The 16,098-nt window shown below is 42.8% G+C and overlaps 1 protein-coding gene across 1 annotated transcript in view; it reads right to left on the bottom strand.

The window, feature by feature from the left end:
• The window catches only part of BNC2 (basonuclin 2), a 488,329-nt gene that overhangs the window by 132,329 nt on the left and 339,902 nt on the right, over nt 1–16,098 (bottom strand). Inside the window, exon 4 of the mRNA XM_054987274.1 lies at nt 4,532–4,767. Coding sequence (XP_054843249.1) covers nt 4,532–4,767 — 236 coding nt within the window. The remainder of the gene's footprint in view (nt 1–4,531; nt 4,768–16,098) is intronic.

Raw genomic sequence — 16,098 nt, forward strand, 5'->3', positions numbered from 1 at the left:
AAGATAGCTAATGGGAGGTTGTAATCTGCTCTAAGCCCGCTTAAAAAATAAAATGATAGACGTTTATAAAATTATGAATATGTTGAGAGAGTGAACAGAGAGAAACCTCTTTCTCTAATAAAAAAAAATCAGGAACATCCAATGAAATTGATCAGAAGTAGATTTGAGATAGACAAAAGAAAGTGCCCCATCACTAGGAACACAAGTTAATCCATAGAACTCTGAGCTCATTCGGGAACACTGGATAACCACTACTACTACTTTTTGTATATCATTGCCACTAACAGTGCAACCCTATAAAGGGTTAATCCAATTTTCAATAGCTGGTTTGGTTTCAATGGTGTAGACTGGACTAAGTCTGCACAGAACAACACTGTATATGTGGTCATTGCTACTGGCTTTATACATTTATACACTTGCTCTCCAAGTGAATGGCAACTGAACAGGGAGGAATACACGTGAGTCTGTTCTCTTGCCAGGCAAGTGTAATTCGTCACTTGTAGCTGGGCTCTGAATATCATGTGTTACAGGTAGGGCTGTTGCCTTAACGCTCTGCCCATGGGGCTACAGGATGCATTGGTCTGGCTGCTGCTTGCAGTAGGATATTCGATTAAACAGAGGCTTGGCTCATCCAGCAGGGATCTACTTATGTTAGGAAAAGCTGGTTCATGTTCACAACTTTCTTAGATTTTACAGAAATAGAAACTTGATGGAAATACAGGTGTACAACTAAAAGCATTCATTAGTCTCTATTATGAACACTAACCTGTATTAGTGTAGTATTCTGGCATGACCACATTTCCTTTATTTATATCCTCTTTCTCCACACCATACATGGTATTTATTAAGAAAACAAATAAACTTAAAAGTTAGCTAAGTACAAGTTTTGTTTTTGATTTTACTCGGTTTATTATTCCCCACATTTTCACACACATCTACTAGTACTACTCTGTTTCCCAAGTTACATATGCATAAAATTAGAGGACTGAAATAATAGGCATACTTGCCTCGGTCACTTACCATATTCCTTCATTTGCCCAGCAACACAATCTACAGCCAACTGCTAACCAAATCAATATGTGGTATGGCTTTTAACAGCTGCTCCAGTTTGCCTTGATGATTATTCTCCTTTAACTGAGAGAATATTCAGTACAGTGTTGCTGAGCCACAACAATGGTAAAACGAATGCCTCGAAGGCTATAATATGCTTGAACTTTAGCCAGATACATGGACTTCTAACCTAAGTGTGTATTATGGAGCCTTTACACCATTCGTCCATGGGCTCTCAGCATGGCTGTTTATAATCCTGTGTATATATAAAATGCCTTTTAGATGATGTAACAACAGTCTGGGAGATACTTTCAACTGTGTTCATCCCACAGCACTGTTGATCCGTCGCACGGACAGAAAAATTGTATGATTTCTTCTGACCATTACCTGGATCCCAGTCGTGGGTCCTTTTGGGGGTCCCTGCCCACAGAAGAGAGGCCCTTTAAAAGTCACAGTGGCACTATAGAGCAAACTTAACTCAAAGAAACTTCTAACTGGCACTTCAATTCTATTGAAGAAAAAAAAAACGCACAAATTTTTGTGGCAGTAACACATTTATTGTGGCATAAGATTTCATGGGCCAGAACCCACTTTATCAGATGAATAGTGAGCTCCGGTCTATGAAAGCCACTATAAACAAGTATCTTTGTTAGGCTTTGCTGCCGCTGAAAAGGGATCATTCCAAAGGATAATTAAAGAGCAGACGTGACGAGCCTGCTCCTGCAGCACTTGCTCACTCAACAAGCCTCTGGTTGTCACGAAGCCTCGGACTTTAAAGGCTTTTTTCTTGATTTTCAGTGTACATTTGAAAATAAATACTTTTTTTTTAAAGCTCCATGTAGAAATCCGGACAGTTTATCAGGATGCTAGCCATTTTATTCACCTTTTAAACAACATTATTCAGACCCCAGGAATTTACACTTTAATGCAGAAGCACACATGGCATCATTTAAGAAAGAAATGTACATCTGTGTGTGCACGGCACAGATAGCCCTGAATCTAAAGCTTATGTGAAGGCAGATAGTCATGTTTTTTGGTGGGGAAGGGGGGAGTCAACAACAATCTCTATGCCAGATTAAAGTTTTAGGCAACTATAACTTTAAATCCTTAAAAACAAATTAACATTTCAGAAAACTGCCCTTATTCAGAAGTTTATGTTTTTTATATATTAAGGTTTTATATAAACTAATAGAGAGAATTTGAAGTAAGGTTGGAGGAGAAAAGGTAAAGGAAAAGTTTGTTAGAATAAATCTACCACTTGGTTCTTACTACAAAAATTGCAGTCTGCTCTTGAAAATACTAATTTGGAATTAAATTCCACTGACTTCAGTGGAACTTGTCTCCACATTTTCTCAAGATGTTAGTTGGAACTCTTCCAGAACTTAAAACAGGCCATGATACCTGGACTATAAATCCTACATGAAACACAGAAGATATTTGGTCTCTTGAGACCTCTAGGTAGTATACACTGCCCCTATTTTTCTTTTAAAGGGATATCTTCATAAAAAAGCTGTTACTGGCCGTTTCCACACACATTGAATAATGCACTTTCAATGCACTTTAGTTATCCTTTAGAAGTGGATTTTTTGTTCCACACATGGAAAATCAGTTACAAATGTGCACTAAAGCGTATTGAAAGTGGATTATTTAACGTGTGTGGAAACGGCCAATGGGTACATATGTACACTAGCATTTGGATCTTCTCTTCTAGGCCTCTAGAAGTTAACAGTGCAGTGCTAAGCAGAGTTACACCCGTCTAAACCCATCAGCTTTAATAGATTTAGAAAGGTGTAACTCTGTTTAGGATTGCACTGCATTTCTCTGACCAAGGAGATGTATTTTCAGTGTAGTAAATGCACTCTTACAGATGCAAAATGCCAGTATGCTACTTCTTCCGTCTATCTAAATAATAACCTAACAACAATAGTTCCTTTTTTAAAAAAAGATACTTAAGAGTGTTTCAGATATGTTTAATCTCAGAACAGAGTTCAATGTACTTATTACAGCCATTACACATCCAGAAACATTTATTAACAGGCCTTGTTGCCAAAGTCAACATCTAACCAGCACAGAAGAATCTTCAGTCATTTATGCGGCGAATGCAGGGGAGCCTCAGGCAGTGATCCTTGGTGAGAGAGAATGAGGAGGCATTGCGCATGCACGAGAGCCCCCTAGTTTTAACTGTAGAATGTCTGGGGTCTTGCATCCAGCACAGTATTTCTAGAAACCTAACCGTTATGTTTGTACCGACTTTTCTTAAGTGATAGGAAACAAAAATATACATTTTTATATAATACACCCCCCACCCCAAGAAACAAGAAACGATGACCATTATTAAAGTAAAGTAATGACATTTCATTAAAGTTTCGTAGGGCAAAATCAGATGAGGCTCAAAAGATCTCTGTATAGGAAAGATCTGTGAGTAGGATCTTCTGTAGATTTTAAAAAGATAATTAGCAGCCTCGGGCAGGTGCTTTGAAGAACAGGGAAGGGTTGCTGGGCATGAGGCTGTTTAAACCTTTCCTCTCATGCCTTTTCCATGATTTAAAGCTGCTGCTTACTCCAGAGGGGAGAGAATACTCATGCAAGAAACCTGAACTTCTTTTTTCACCTGCACAGGGTGAACTGCAGCTTTGAGAGGATTTTAATTCATTAAAGAAATTGGGGGGGGGTTAAAAAACCCTTACCCAGTGATCCTTCACCAATCTTTTCATCCACTCAGCCACCTAGGTCTGCTACCACTTGTTTCAGAAACACAAAAAATTCTGTACACAGGTTGTTCACATCCAGGCTGTTTCGGCCCTATGGCCCAATTCAGCTGTCCCAAACAGACTGGAATTTGCTCATGATGGTCATGAACCAGTTGACAATTCATTGGGCTTCTGTAGTTCTTTCTCTCCCCTTCCTCCTTCCCTCATTTTCTAACTAAGTTTAATAACGTTGTGATTTCTGAATATGGGTGCCTTAACAAACTGAAGCTTGACCTTTCTAAACATGGGTCTTGCTTGTGAGGAGAGGTTAATAACTAGTTGTCCAGCCAGGAGAAAGACTACAGTCTAGGAACAGAAACAAAAATATTGTATCATCTTTATACATGACCATTCTAATTCATCCTAATTTTGGAATAATAAGTTTTGGAGCAGGTATGGCCAAACGGGGCGGGGGGGGGGGAGGTCAAATTTGCTTCCTTTTTTCCTAGTAATCAGGATTCTTAACATGTTTAAACAATGGTTAATCTACATGCAACACTTAATCCTCACCATGCTGTGAAAATACAAAAAAAAAGTGATGACGAACTATACCTCCCTGTGGCACTTAAGATGGCCACAGCTTCCAATCACACCCCTCCACTACACCACCCAATTATACACACACAATATCCAAACCATCTTAACATGATAAAAGACAGACAAGAGGTCATGCTTATTATCCCCAGAGTCAAGAGTTATCAAACATATTCATACCCTAGGCCATTTCCTACCTGAAGGATGTAGCCCCGAACATAATCCCGAAGTGTCCAGCCCAAACCATGCAGGATGTGCAGCACTTCTTCCTGCTTCAATACACTGAAGAGTCGATCTAGCAATATCTTCAGTCTCACTGGCACGGCCTGGGTACCATAGAGCATCAGGCTGCTGATATCAAACACTACATTGGATTGTACAATCTCCACTTGAGTTGGATGGTACAGATGCTGAGTGCTAAGTTTGTCCAAAGCTGAGAGAAACAGAAAGCATAAAACATTACATCTAAAAACGTATTCCTATAAACTTTAAACTGAATTCTTTAAAACCAGAGCTGGTAATAACTCTAAAGACAAAGCAAATAAAGCATATTATAAGCACTGAATACTAAGTTAAAACCTAGTTAATTAACATTCTTCCTGGACCCTTTTTAACAATTGATTGTTAAAATTGGAACATGACAACACTCATCTGTTTGAAAAAGCTGCTAGATATTTATTTTAATAGCCAGTAGACTTACGACTCAGGATTTCCTACCTGGGTACATGCAGCAAAACAATCTGGATGCATTTTACTCCTTTATACATTCATACATTTTCCTATATACAAGTGACACATGTAACCTTCAAGAACGCTACTGAGCAGTGTTAATTCAGATTTTTGAGTTCTACCTGTACATCACAATGAAGCAGAGATTGTTGATGTTGATTGTTATAAATATATAATTTTGTCAGCTTTTAAAATAATGTTGTGGGGGTCCTTGCCTCTCCTTCCACTTGTACTTTGGTATCTTCTTTGCTTTTGGTCACTGGAGAGTTCATGTACTCTTGATAAATTGCTTTTCTACATCCGCTGCGTAAATGCCCTTATCGTTTCCCTGCTGGCTTCATTCAGCACACTTGCCCCAAGGGATATTTTGTCAAAGAATTCTGGTTTTCTCATACTTCATTTCTTGCTACTGATTTGTCTGATCTTTCCTATTCTAGCAGTTTAGTCAACCTTGAATAAATAGGTTTTTAAAAATTAATTTAAAAGTTCAGAAAAGATAAGAGATTGGCAGGCTTGGGGATTGAAGTCCTCTGTCTGTCTGCAGAAATACAAAATGCGATATTCTGCCTAATATGCTTAACATTAATTATTTTATTTATTAAAACTTACAAGTCAGACTCAGTCGCTAAGGGCCAGGGAGAACAACTTTTTAAAAACACAAACAGAGTATGTAGTATTGCTGCAATATAGAGATATATCAAATGGCATTAACTCTGCACATCCATGTATCTTGGACACTAGATGCCTAATTAAAAAGTCTTGTCATGGTTGACATAACATCCCCATTTTTCTAACTATGGGTAGGAATTTGCTGTGGGTGCTTATGCCTCTTTTCTTCCACTGTGGGAACTTGTGCTTCATTTCCTTGGTAAATTCTCCCTTCCTTCCATGGTTTGCTATGACCATAGTGTAATACTACATCTTCACTGAACATAGCCAGGGTTAACACCACATTCTCTTGTGAGCAGTTTTGCAAGTCAATTTCTAATTCTAATTTCAAACCCTCATGCCATTGCAGACAGTGCTATACCAGAGCAAAAGCAAATCATAGAAGGAGGAAGGGAATTCACATTAGAGGGAGAACTGGAGGATAATGTGTATGAGTCTGCAACCCACCCACCCCAACCCCAAATGAACAGTCTAACTAGATCATAATAGTGTTTAGGCTCAGCTACTTGGAAAATTCCTCGAACGTTCCTTTACATTGATTCTCCAATGGTACTCCGTGTATGTTTAACCAAGAGGTTGTTCTTGTATGGCCACAATATTTGGAATACGCTTTGGGGGAGTAAGGCTCTGTCAGAGATACATAGTGTAGTTCAAAATACTATGAACTTGTAAAACTATTCATGTTTGGAATAGATATCTGCACAACTGACTTTAGTCAACCCGTTTTATCTTTCTCATTTCTTGTTCTTCTCAAGCTCTTCCTTCAGCCTCCATTTATTTTTCTGTCCCATTGAAAAATCACTTGTCCTAACCGCACATCCCTGGTCAGTGCCTTTAAGGTTTTCATCATTCATACATCTACTCTCCTTCATTCGATTTTTGGACCTGTCCTGGTCCAAAGGGCAAACAACAAGAGATAACTGGTGCAGTAGGAAAACTTTCCCACTGAACCAATTATTTCGGGGTTTTGCCCCTTGCTTGGTGCAACCCTCCTTTTCCTGTTTTATTCTTATTTGTATTATTTATTTATGTCATTCATGGTCCACCTTTCTCACTGAAGCTCAAGGCGAATTACACAGCGTGTAATACTTACTACAGTCAGTATCAAGGACAATTTCATGAACAATGCCACAGGGAAAATAAACATACGTTTACAAATACACAACATTAGCAAGCATCCAATACAGAGTTGAAGAAACAGAACATAAGCAATTCAAGCAATATAGAGCTGAAGAAATGCTGAAACAGAACGTAAGCAATTGTAGGGCTGACATAGGAGCACATATTTAAAGCAAAAGATAGTAAGTAAGGTAACATAGTGTTGAAGTCTATGGGTGAAGTCTATGGTCCCTAACTCATTATCGGAGCATCTGAGACTCCTCCCTACAATACAAACACCTTTTTGAATAATTCAGTTGTGCATCATTTGTGAAAAGCTAGGAGAGGGGGGTTCTCCTGATCTCCTCAGGCAGGCTGTTCCACAGGGTATGGGCCGCAACAGAGAAAGCCCATGTATGGGCTGCTGTTTTGCCCCATGTGCAGGGTGGTACCTCCAGGAGACCCTGTTCGGATGAGCAAAGTTGGCATGGAGGAACATAGAGAGGGAGGCAGTCTCATAGCTATGCCAAAACAAGGCTGTGAAAAGCTTTGTGTGTGACAACCAATACCTTGTACTGAGCATGGTAACTGATAGTTAGCCAATGGAGTGACTGCAGAATGGGGATAATATTCATGCTCCTGCTTGTTTCTGATAACAGTTGTGCCAGGGTTTTGCACCAATTGGAGCCTCCTAGTTAACTTAGATGGGAGGCCTATGCATAGTATATTACAGTAGTCAAGCTTTGATGTTACCATAGCATGGATCCAGATGCTAAGTCAGCCACATCGAGGTAAGAAGCCATCCTCCAGGCTAGAGTGAGGTTGTAAAAGCATTTTGGGGGGTTGCCTTAACTTGTTTTTCTAGTAGTAACATTGGATCCAGTATAACCCCTAGACTCTTAACCGAGTTTGCAGAAGTCAAATGAACTTTATTGAAAGTGGGGAGTGCAATATCCTTTAAGAGCTCTGCCTTCCCAACAAGCATCACTTCCCCATTGTCTGGGTTCAATTACAATTTGTTCATTTTCAGCCATTTTGCCACAGCTATCAGGCAACAATCCAAGATTTCTACTGTACCCTGTGGGGACCTGGAAAGCAAGATATAGAGTTGGGTGTCATCTGCATATTGGTGACATCCAACTCCAGAGCTGCAAATAAGTTCTCCTAAAGGCTCTACATAGAGGTTGAATAACATGAGAGAAAAGATTGTGCTCTAAGGAATCCCGCAAGATAGTTCCCATTCTGGAGATAGCCAATCTCCAATGGCAACCCTTCGAGTCTGTTCCATGAGAAACTATTTAAACCAGTCTAAGGCACATCCTTTGATGCCCATGTCTGTCTCTAAATGCCTCAACAGGATGGCATGGTCTACTGTATCAAAGGCTGCAGACATATCCAGGAGGAGTAATAAGGAGGCAGAGATCATCCACTAATGCTACTAGTGCTGTCTCTGTCCCATGCCCTGGTCTGAATCCAGACTGGAAAGGGTCTAGAGCACATGAGTTTTCCAAGAAGATCTGGAGTTGGTCAGCTACCGCTCTCTCAATCACTTTGCCCAGAAAGGGCAGACTGGACAATAATTAGCCACATCAGTTTTGTCTAGAAACGGTTTTTAAATTAGTGGACAGATAACCACCTGTTTGAGTGGCTGGAGGAAGATGCCCTGAATTAGCGATTGATTTACAATAGACCTCAGTGGTTCACTTATGTGGTCTTTATTTGATTTTAACAGCCAAGATGGGCAAGGATTGAGTGCACAAGTAGTGGCTTTCACAGATGTCAGGATCCTGTTGAGATCTGTCATTGTAATTGGTTCAAGGCATTCCTGATGTAGGCCAGATGGTGCATTAAGAATGTCTTCCATCTCGACTGCATAGCAGCTAGTATCTAGATCAGAGCATATTCATGCTAATTTATCAGCGAAAAACTGAACAAAGGACTTGAAGCTGATTGTCTGTTCTTGGGAAGAGAAAGGAGGAACACATACAAAACGGTTGTCCAGCATGAGCCTTCAGGGGAGGTGCTCACAGTCAGCTTGGCCCCAGAGCCAGGCGGTGGCCCTGAGACCGGCATCCAAACTGCGCACAGCGACAGGTGCTCAAAGCAAGAGTAAGGAGGAACACAAACAAAACGGTTGTTCTGTGATCCCTCTGGTGGAGGTGCCCACTCAGCTTTGAATCAGCAGTAACGAATCAGCAGTAACACTCAGACATCTTCCCATGTGAGAAATTGTCAGAAAACAAGACTGAAGGAGTAAATAAAACAAAAAGGTGAGTGACAGATCTCACAACAGGAGCGCAGGAGGAAGTTTTTCCCTGGAGCCTGGCGGTAGGCAGTCGGACACACATCGATCCGGGTTAGCTCAGGGCCCAGACAAGTCCAGGTTCAGGGAGGTGTACCCAAGGAGGGGGAGGTTGACCTTAATAAAGGACAACATATCTACCAGGTCTGGGTGCAGACATGCACAGCAGGGACGGAGGTCTCCCAGGTGGGAGAATACCTGCTCACTCTGGACACTGGTGGGAGGGCAGGAGAGGATGTTAGTGGCCATGATGGAGAGGTCTGGTCAGATGGCAGATTTTCATACCCAGTACTCCAGGGGGTTGGTGTGGGGGGGGGGCTCAGTGGGCTCGGCAAAGTACTCTTGCACCATGGCCCCCTCCAAGTCCTCCGCCCTGACAGACACACCAACCCTGCCGGCGTCAACAGTGCAGCCCACCGCATATTTTTTTTAATAATAATTTATCCAAATTTAATACAAGAAATGATAAAACCGTACGGTACAAACAAGAAAGGGATTAAAACTAAGCCATAAAAGATATTATCAAAACCAATCTTGGCAAATTGTTAAAACCCCAAGAATTACAATAAATGAGCATTTTAACTTTGTTGCATTGGGGGAATTACTTCTTTGGCATTTAAAACATCTAAAATTGATTTCCAGATCTCATCGTATTCAAATAAAGGGACTGCCATATGCAAGTTCCCAAAAAACGAATTAAGCATAATCCTACCCATCAGATATTGCTCCCAAATTTTCTGATACCATTTTTTTAGTAATGGGCCTTTGAGGGATTTCCAATTCCCAGCAATGACCAGACGAGCAGAGGCAACTAATATCGAGACAAGAGTTCTGGTATTCCTATCTAACACAGAGTTGGGCCAAAAATCCAATAGAAGAAATTCTGGGGCATATGGCAATGAAAGACCCATCATGTTGAATATCTCTTTGTGAACCACTCTCCAAAATTCCTGAACATAGTGGCATTCCCACCACATTTGTAGGGTCGTGCCTTCCTGCTTGCAAGATCTCCAACACAGAGGGCTCAACAACCTGTTCATCTGATTCAATTTATGTGGTGTTAAATACCAATTGGACAGTAGCTTGTAAAATTGGAGTTTAATATTCCAACACCTAGATTTGTCGGAAGGGGAATTCCATATATGTTTCCAATCAGATTCCGAGATAACCCGTTTTAAAGAATCAGACCATTTTTTTTTGGTATGGCAGAGGGTCTTTATGTAACACCCTTAATAATAATTTGTAAAGGGTTGAAATCCTACCCTGTTTACCATCTTCCCCGTTTGAAATCATTTCCTCAAAAGGAGTTAGGGGCCAAAGCAAATCCTTGGACCTGATCAGCTTGGTGAACAGATGTTTCAGCTGAAGATATCTAAACCAAGATATCCCAATTCTGAACCTTTCTTCTACTATAGATTTTTCCAGAATTGTCCTGTTTTCAATCCAGTTAGTAATCAACAATAACCCAGAGTCTTTCCATTCCCTAAACTCACTTAAATCCTTTCCTGGAGGGAACCACTCTTGGTTAATGAAAGATGTTAGGGGAGAGATACCTGGAGCTCCAGCCCACCGCATATGACCAGAGGTCCCTGTTGGGAGGGCTCTCATGGCTGAAGATGGCTGGCTTGTTCACAGCCTCCCCTCCTCCCCCTCCTCCACCCCCCCACAACCTCAAACCTCCATCTCACTTTGTGTGCCGGATACCTGTGCACCGCTCTGCACAGGACCTTCTTCCAGTCCTGCAGCTGGCCATCCTGCATGGCGATGCTGCCCTTTATTCAGGGGTCACATATGCAGGCCAGTGTGTATGGCTGCTCCTGGCAGAGAGGATGCAAGCGGGTGGCTATGCCTGCCTGCAACCTCCTGACCAAGTCCCTGACCCGAGGGGCAAGATCGTCCTCATTCTCTAGCTCATTGACCCATTCCAGCCCGTAGATCAGGGGGATGACCTGTCCTAGGCTAGACTGATACGAGCATAGGAGCTCAGTGGTGTCATTAAAGGGCAGAGGACACGGACCACCTGGGAGAGAGTCAACCAATCTGCATAGCTGATGCTGACCTCCTCTCTCTCCCGCATAATAGCCACGGACCACAGGATGTCCAGGACTGGGGTTTTTTTGCTCCACAAGATGACTAACCATGTCATAGGTGGAGTTCCAGCGGGTGGGCATGTTGTGGTAGAGGTAGTGCTCAGGATCGCCCCCTCCCCTGCCTCTGGAGCAGTTCACGCAAAGACTTCACATTGCAGGAGAAGTGTGAAGCCAGACGCCAGCAGTTGTCCAACAGGTCACGCATGGACAACATTGCCTGGTCCCAGGTGGCCTTGACCTTGCTACCTAGCCTAAGAGCATCCACCAGCTGACCAGGTGCAGCTTATGGGCCAAGCAGACAAAGCCATTGAGGGATGCCTCTCTCAGGGCTGCCAGCATTTTGTTTCCTGAATTGGTGACCATGATGCCACGGAAAAAATCACCCCCCCCGGGGCGCCTACTCCTTCAGCCCAGCCTTCATCATGGTGGCGATGTTCTTCCCCGTGTGATCATCACCCTGTGCCTGAAGCATGACCACTCTGTACCCCGGCAGCATCTCACCCTGGGGCCCGGGTGTTTCCCTGGGGCAGCGGAGGTCCTCTGGTTGCCACCAATGGGCAGTGAGGGCAAAGTAGCCATGATGGTAGCCGCTCCACATATCTGCCATGAAGTGCATGGTTCGAAATGCGGCACGTGACAGCTCCCAAGCAACCGCGTCTTGCACACTGCGGTAGATGGTGGAAATGACTTGCTGGCCAATGGTCTGCCGCGACGGCATCACAAACCAGGGGGCGAAATGATGCAGCAGCCTCCGAAAGCCCACACCATCCATGATAGATAAAGGGAGTCCTTCCAGGGCAATTGTCTCCCCCAGAACACAAGTGCCCGCCTCCTGAGCCCTCCCCCTGACTCCTTTGGTAGGCACTGTCCCCGACCCCGAGGGGACAACCTCCTGTAAGGTAGCCTGCCTGGACATTCCACTCCCACTGGCATCACCCTTGGGGCAAGGCTTCTTGCTCAGGGTGGACTCCCGTGATCCTCCCCCTTCTTTCTGATCAGGAGCCCTCCTCTTCTGCCTGCCAGATGACTCATGTTGCCCCAGGAGCAGCAGGCTTGGGTGGTACCTCTGCAGATGCAAGCGGAGAGCGGTTGACGACAGGTGCTGAGGGTCACAGCCCCTATGCACCAGGGCATCACAGGAACAGCACCGCACTGCACAGGGGTCATTGGGAAGGGGCTGGAAGTGCTGCCACAGTGACTAACTGAAATGGTGACCTGGAGTTGTCAGGAGGAGGACAAAGGATTACTGGCCACTGTGTGGCACGGGACATGGAAGATGGAGTGAGGGGCGGACTGCAGGCAGGGACAGTCCCAAGAGTTTGGGATTCGGAGGAGCTGGATGTCTCTCCAAAACCCCGCCATTCCTCCTAAGATTCCCCTTATCATCTTCCTCAAAAATTTTGAGGAGATCCAGTTCAGCTCCCACCAGCAGTGAAACCTATTCTGCCTTCTCCACTGCCCCCGTAGGGAGATCTACTGCAGTTAAAGTCTCTGGTGCCTCCAAGACCTCCCCCCAGTATTGCTGAGCTCCAAAGAGCAACCAGGACAAGCTGTGCACTTCCTCTCCCCACAACCACCCTTGCCCTTCATTCCACGCCTCATAGTGCTGCACACAAAATAAAAATGAGATGCACACAGTGGGTGCACAAAACAAGAGGAGTGAGCTACACCAAGCAGGTGTGCACAGCAAGCAGGAGAGAGAAAGCACAGTGAGCAGAAGAGAGTTGGGACCTCAGAGAGGAACTCACACAAAGCTGGGCCCCAGAGCCACTGGCCCTGAGAATGGGCTTGGGGGAGATGTTCTAAACCAAAACCAAAGGAAGCAAGAAAACAGCAAGAGTGAGCCCTCAAAAGGGCAGAGAAAGGGTTTGGAGGGGTGAGATTGGGGTGCCCATGGCCACAGAAGGCCCCCCCTCCTCGGTTGCCTGGGGGATTGATTCCCAGCTCCTGCCTGTATAGGGCAGAATGGAAACTGTACAGATGTCTAGGAGAGCTGCCAATCAAAGGTAAGTGGGCTATGACTGGGGTTTCCAATGGCAACTAAAGGTCTGGGCCCATTGTTGACTAGGAAATCAATGGATCAGCGCCAGTCTGTCTGCAATCACGAAATGTTCACGAAGAGAACAAAACAGGTAAAGTCGTGAATTTCGTGAAAACAGTGAAAATCGCGCCACAACGAAACGCTGTTTCGAAACACATGAAATGGCCCATTTCGTGACTAAATTTGCATCGTATTTCATTTCATGCCCATATCTACCATGGAGCATGTGTCTGGAATTCTAAAATCCCCAAGGCGTTTTGGAATCTAGAAGGGTTCATGAACCTTTGTGGGTGAATAATTCAACTGGACCCTTTATTTTGTGATGTATTTTGTTGCTCTTCCTAAGGGCCTCAGCCAAAAGGCAGACAGGAGTCATAAGTTTTTCCGTGTGATTTCAGGACTGTTCTGCTGATTATTGGCAGGAGTTTCATCAGTACCACCTCCATTACCCAGTGCCATCATAAGCAGAATTACAACTTAGGCACACTCTGTTTAGGATGACTCTGTATATACAAATGACCTACATCTTTTCCACACTGTGACACTGAGAGATCTCTGTCTTTTGGTGCTACACCTCTGAAGATGCCAGCCACAGCTGCTGGCGAAACGTCAGGAACTACAATGCCAAGACCACGGCAATACAGCCCGGAAAACCCACAACAACCATTGACATAACAACGTTTGAATCTAGCAAAGATCTCCTGAGTAGATACAAATGACCTGCCAACATCTTTTCCACACTGTGACACAGAGATCTCTGTCTTTTGGTGCTACACCTCTGAAGATGCCAGCCACAGCTGCTGGCGAAACGTCAGGAACTACAATGCCAAGACCACGGCAATACAGCCCGGAAAACCCACAACAACCATCGTTCTCCGGCCGTGAAAGCCTTCGACAATACACTCTGTATATCCCTTAGCACCAGCTAGATATTTTGTGAATCATTAGTAAATGCAGCAAATTCCTTTAAATTTGAAAATGGATAGGGAAAGACAGTAGGGTTTGCTAGAGTCAATCATTTTATTTAATTTTTTATACAGAACACTATTGATTTGTTCTTGGGGAGGGAAAGAAAGCCACTATACAATGCATAGCAGTCTGCCAGAATACTGTACAATTTCCTTAATTTTCCAGTTTGAAAATGCAGATGCATGAGACAGAAACATAGAGAAAGGTTTATTTCAGACAGTTTTCTGGGAAGATGCCAAAAGCGGTGTCAGATTTTCCTTCAGCAATGTTTCAGAGCCAATTTTAGTGCTTCAGCCAGGTGTACCCATGAGTCCTTCACAATCTTTCACACAGGACACACAACCATTGTCTTGAGTGCATGCAGTCTCTAATAATTTAAGAGCACCATTTGTAAAGGTAAAGTAGTATTCTTGTTTTATTTGACCTCTGAATTTTCTTGAACAGAACATGGCATTCTCAAATGTTGTTTTGTATTGTGTTCTGTTTCCCTGCTTGTCTACCTGTCTCCCCTAGAAGACTGCATTTCTAGTTCTTATCATCTTGCGTACTTCCTTTTCTGCCATCCAGATACAACTTGCCAGAAAACTGCCACATTCTGTGTGAACTAAAATGTAAGATTTCCATCCAGATCCCAATCATGTTTAGTTAGAAGGAAGTTCCATCCATACAGTGGGATTTACTTAAATATGCTTAAAGACTTAGAAGAAAACACTAAATGTGTCAAGATGTCATTCCAATTGACAGTCTTTATTTCCATATTTTGTCTGTGCAGCAAAATTTGTGCTACCTCAGCACAGAATGTGTGTTTTCTTAGAACAGTATTTGAATTTTTTGGCTGTGCATATAAATAACAATGGATATATCAGCATTGTTTTGTTATTTTTAGCGAGATGACAATGATAAATACCAATGCATGTTTTTCCAGATGTTTTTCAAAAAGAAAACTTAATTCAGGACTAATAGCAATATAAAAGACAGGTGAAAAGCACAATTTTCATTGTCCACAAAAGCAGACGGCTTTCTAACATGGCCTCCGTGTCATGATTTTCAGATATCCAAATGGAAACGTGATATTATGACCTAGATGAACCTGAATAACGTATCATCAACTGTTACATTTCAAGTCTCTAGACAACTTAAGGGACTTCTGTAATATGAATCACTATGGCTTGAATATTAATTATCATAAATAGGCTTCTGCTTACATGCTTTCCTGCGTCTCCCTCATCATCACAGTACCAGAAAATCTCTCCAGCTCCGTAAGAACATGGGATGTGGCACAAAACACTGTAACAGGAAGGGGGAACTGGCAAACATTTGGGACCCTCTGTTATGCGAACAGAAGTACTTTCTCTTGCATAAGGGCACTTTCAGATCCAAAGCATAAACCACATAGCAGTTCATGAACAATGAAACCAAACACTTTAATGGCTACATTTGGTGCCCAAGCAATAAAATACTCCATCTTTCAATTTAAAAAAATAGGGAAATTGTTGTTAGAAGTAGGAAATGGCTGTTAGACATAAGTAATGGAACTGTACTTCAATACTTCTTAAAATTTAGTTTTAGAATTGATTATTGAAATACGGTGAGACATGAGTTATGAAAGTCTGGATAATACATGCACATATATATATAAAGGTTTTAATATCCCTCTGAAAAGGTAACCTAAATATATCACTGCCAAGAAATATTGATAAAGATAGCGAATAAACTCCCATAGATTGTAAAGAAACTATGCATTTGATGATTCATGGGATAAAGGACCCCTTAGGAGTTGAATTCCAGTGAACAGATTAGCCTACAACATACATTTGGTATCCTTTGCCAAAGCTAATTTGGCAGCACAGACTCCTAAGTTATATT

Source organism: Eublepharis macularius, chromosome 8 (genome assembly GCF_028583425.1).
Source record: "Eublepharis macularius isolate TG4126 chromosome 8, MPM_Emac_v1.0, whole genome shotgun sequence".
NCBI lineage: Eukaryota > Metazoa > Chordata > Lepidosauria > Squamata > Eublepharidae > Eublepharis > Eublepharis macularius.